The sequence below is a fragment of the Tupaia chinensis genome, unplaced genomic scaffold (assembly GCF_000334495.1).
Source record: "Tupaia chinensis unplaced genomic scaffold, TupChi_1.0 Scaffold145592_1, whole genome shotgun sequence".
In the NCBI taxonomy this organism is placed as follows: domain Eukaryota; kingdom Metazoa; phylum Chordata; class Mammalia; order Scandentia; family Tupaiidae; genus Tupaia; species Tupaia belangeri.
The window spans coordinates 1,821,097-1,823,800 of NW_006205449.1; the positions used below are offsets into that span (position 1 = coordinate 1,821,097).

At 58.1% G+C, this 2,704-nt stretch overlaps 1 protein-coding gene across 1 annotated transcript in view; it reads left to right on the top strand.

Moving 5' to 3' along the window:
• Positions 1 to 2,704, top strand: part of DIPK1C (divergent protein kinase domain 1C) — a 30,127-nt gene that overhangs the window by 18,030 nt on the left and 9,393 nt on the right. The window contains exon 5 of the mRNA XM_006168123.1: positions 12 to 140. Coding sequence (XP_006168185.1) covers positions 12 to 140 — 129 coding nt within the window. The remainder of the gene's footprint in view (positions 1 to 11; positions 141 to 2,704) is intronic.

Genomic DNA, 2,704 nt, shown 5'->3' on the forward strand with positions numbered 1-2,704 from the left:
GCCGCGCCCAGGCCGAGGCCGTGAGCCGCATCGCGCTCAGCTTCCTGGACATGGTCAAGCACTTCGACCAGGACTTCTCCCACCGCCTGCACCTCTGCGACGTCAAGCCCGAGAACTTCGCCATCAGGGCGGACCTCACAGTAAGTGGGGCCCGCGGGGTACGGGATGGAGCCCCGAGCTTGGTCCGGTGGCACCGGGGCCGGGGGTTGGGCTCTGAGACCGGGCCTTGGGACGCAGGTCACTCACTCTGCAGCCTGGAGCCTCAGGGCCATGCGTCTGCCAGGACTGGCGGAACATATGCTGCTTTTTAAACAAAAAACAAGGTTTGGGGAACCAGCAGTTAGCGTAATGGCTATGTCGCTGGACTCCCACGTAGTCAATTGCGGTTCGTGTCCCAGACCCGGTGGCTTACAACTCACGCCGGGTGCGTGTTCAGGCGTGCCCAAGATCCCGGGAGGAGAATGGAGGAGAAGGGATTGCGGCGTGACCATCCCCTCTGGGGGGTGATTTCTCGCTTTCTGTCTCTATGTCTCTCTCTGTCTGTCTGGTGAGCGCACGCGCCCTATAGCGAAAACCTCCCCAAAAAAAAATGAATGAATAAATAAAATTAAATAAGTAATTTTATGCTAGAGGGAGAAAGAGAGAGAGAGAGAGAGGAGAGACCCCCCCCAAAGGGTCCTAGTCACCCAGCACTTCCCATTCCTCCATTCAATAGAGACTTTAATTTTTTTTTTTTTCCAGAGTATGCAGGAACTTGTAAGAGAGGGAGCGAGAGGAGAAAGTGCCACCCCTGGGGCACGGCCAGGCAGCAGCTCCATTTCTTCACCCTCCATCCTGGCAGGATGTGGGCACTGTGCATGCCCACTGGACATGATTTTTGTTGTTGTCATCTTTGCTTTTTGCCTTACTGTGTATGTGCTTGTCAGGGACAAAGACAGAAAAAGGGAAAGTGAGAAATAACAAACACTCCCCTCTGTCCCCCCACCAGAGGGCTGGCCAAGTGCAATCCCCTTTCTTCCTAAGATTTTGGGCAGGCACAAGTGCCCTGCTGGTTTTCAACTGCCAGGTCCAGGACTGGAACTGTGTTGGCCGCTTGGAATTCAGCGCCTTAACCACTGCCACCTATGGGCTCCCACCCGGCATGTTTTGTAAGCCACAGTGTGGGAATTCTAACTGTTTGCTCATCCATGTGGCACCAGACTCCCTTAACTAGGCCACAGAGCCCGCCCATTGGGTTTTGGGGTGCACGTGCACACAGCCTGACATGCTTTTTCAGCTGCAGGCTGGGGCTGGGACTACTGGTCGCCGTGGGAGCCCACTCCCTCCACACCGCGCTAACCACTGCACATGGGGCCCCCCAAACGGGCTCACAACCCCTGCCTACACACACACACCAAAGTGTGGGGATTTGAAGGAAGGAACCTCCCTGGAGGCAGAGGACCCAGGCCCAGTCCTCTGCCTGAGGGCCGTTCTGGTTCTCCAGAGCAGCGCAGTAAAAGGTGGGGGTCTCGGGGTCGCTTTAACTGGTGGAGAGTGGGAGACGGCCCTGCAGAAGGCGATGGGGAAGGAGGACTCACAGGGCCTACGCGTCCACTGGCCAGGCTGGGGACACTGCGTTTGGACTGCCCGCCTCTGGGAGGACACGCAGTTTTTAAGGGCGCCTTTACTGCTGGAGTGGTGGGAGTGGTGCTGTTGATAGTTTCCTTCCCACGCATAGGACTCCGGAGGGATGTCGGCCTTTTACTGCTTCTGCGGGAAAATCCTGGGGGCCAGGGCTGGTACTGCGGTGCCTCGGAGGGCAGAGGCTCTGTCTCCCCTCTAGGGTGGTGCAGTTGTGTGAGACACGTGACCCAATGAAGGAAGGGTGGCATGGCATGGCCTCACTGTCACAGACTCACCTCCCTCCACCCCCAGGCTCAAACCATGTCAGGTTATTGCTGCAGTGTGGACCTAGGGTGTCACTTTCCTGGGGTCAGGTGCTGGGACTATCCAACAGGACATGGTGACCAGATGGGCAGTGATAAAGTAGGTGTCGCACTGAGGCAGGGACTGGGCGTGGTCCTCCGTGTGTCCCTGTCCTCCTCACCCCAGGATGCTGGCAGGTGGAGGTGGCTGTGGGGTTTACTCAGGCGGGGTCTGTGCTTTTCATCCTGGCTACCACCTAGAAGCTGCCCTTCCTGCCAGCCATGGCGTCCACACAGGGATGCAGGACTGACAGCACCTCCTTGGAGCATCTGTTGTTGAGGAAGCAAGTGTCTCCAGCATTCGGGCTTCTCTGCTCAGGCATCAGTCCTGTGGGGGCAGCGTTTGACCCTCTCTGCTCAGGCCTCGGTCTCAGGCCTCGGTCGTGTGAGGGGCAGCGTTCACCTTTCCCTGCTCAGGCCTCGGTCCTGTGAGGGGCAGCGTTCGGCCTTCTCTGCTCAGGCCTTGGTCCTATGAGGGGCAGCGTGGCAGCGTTCCCTCACGACTTTGTCCTAATGCTGTGTCCCCAGCTGCCCTGGAGGGACTGACAAACTAGGAGTGACGCAGAGTGTGGAAGGGAAAGAAGATGGGTGTTTCCTGGAGGTTCTGGAAGTTTCCAGAATGTTCTGCAAGGTGGACAGGGTGCTCTGAAGGAGCACAGCCCTGCCTACAGCACCTGGAGCATCAGGCTTCCTCCCAGACAGACCCCAGTTGTGAGAGGGGGTGCTGCGGCCGGGGGCAG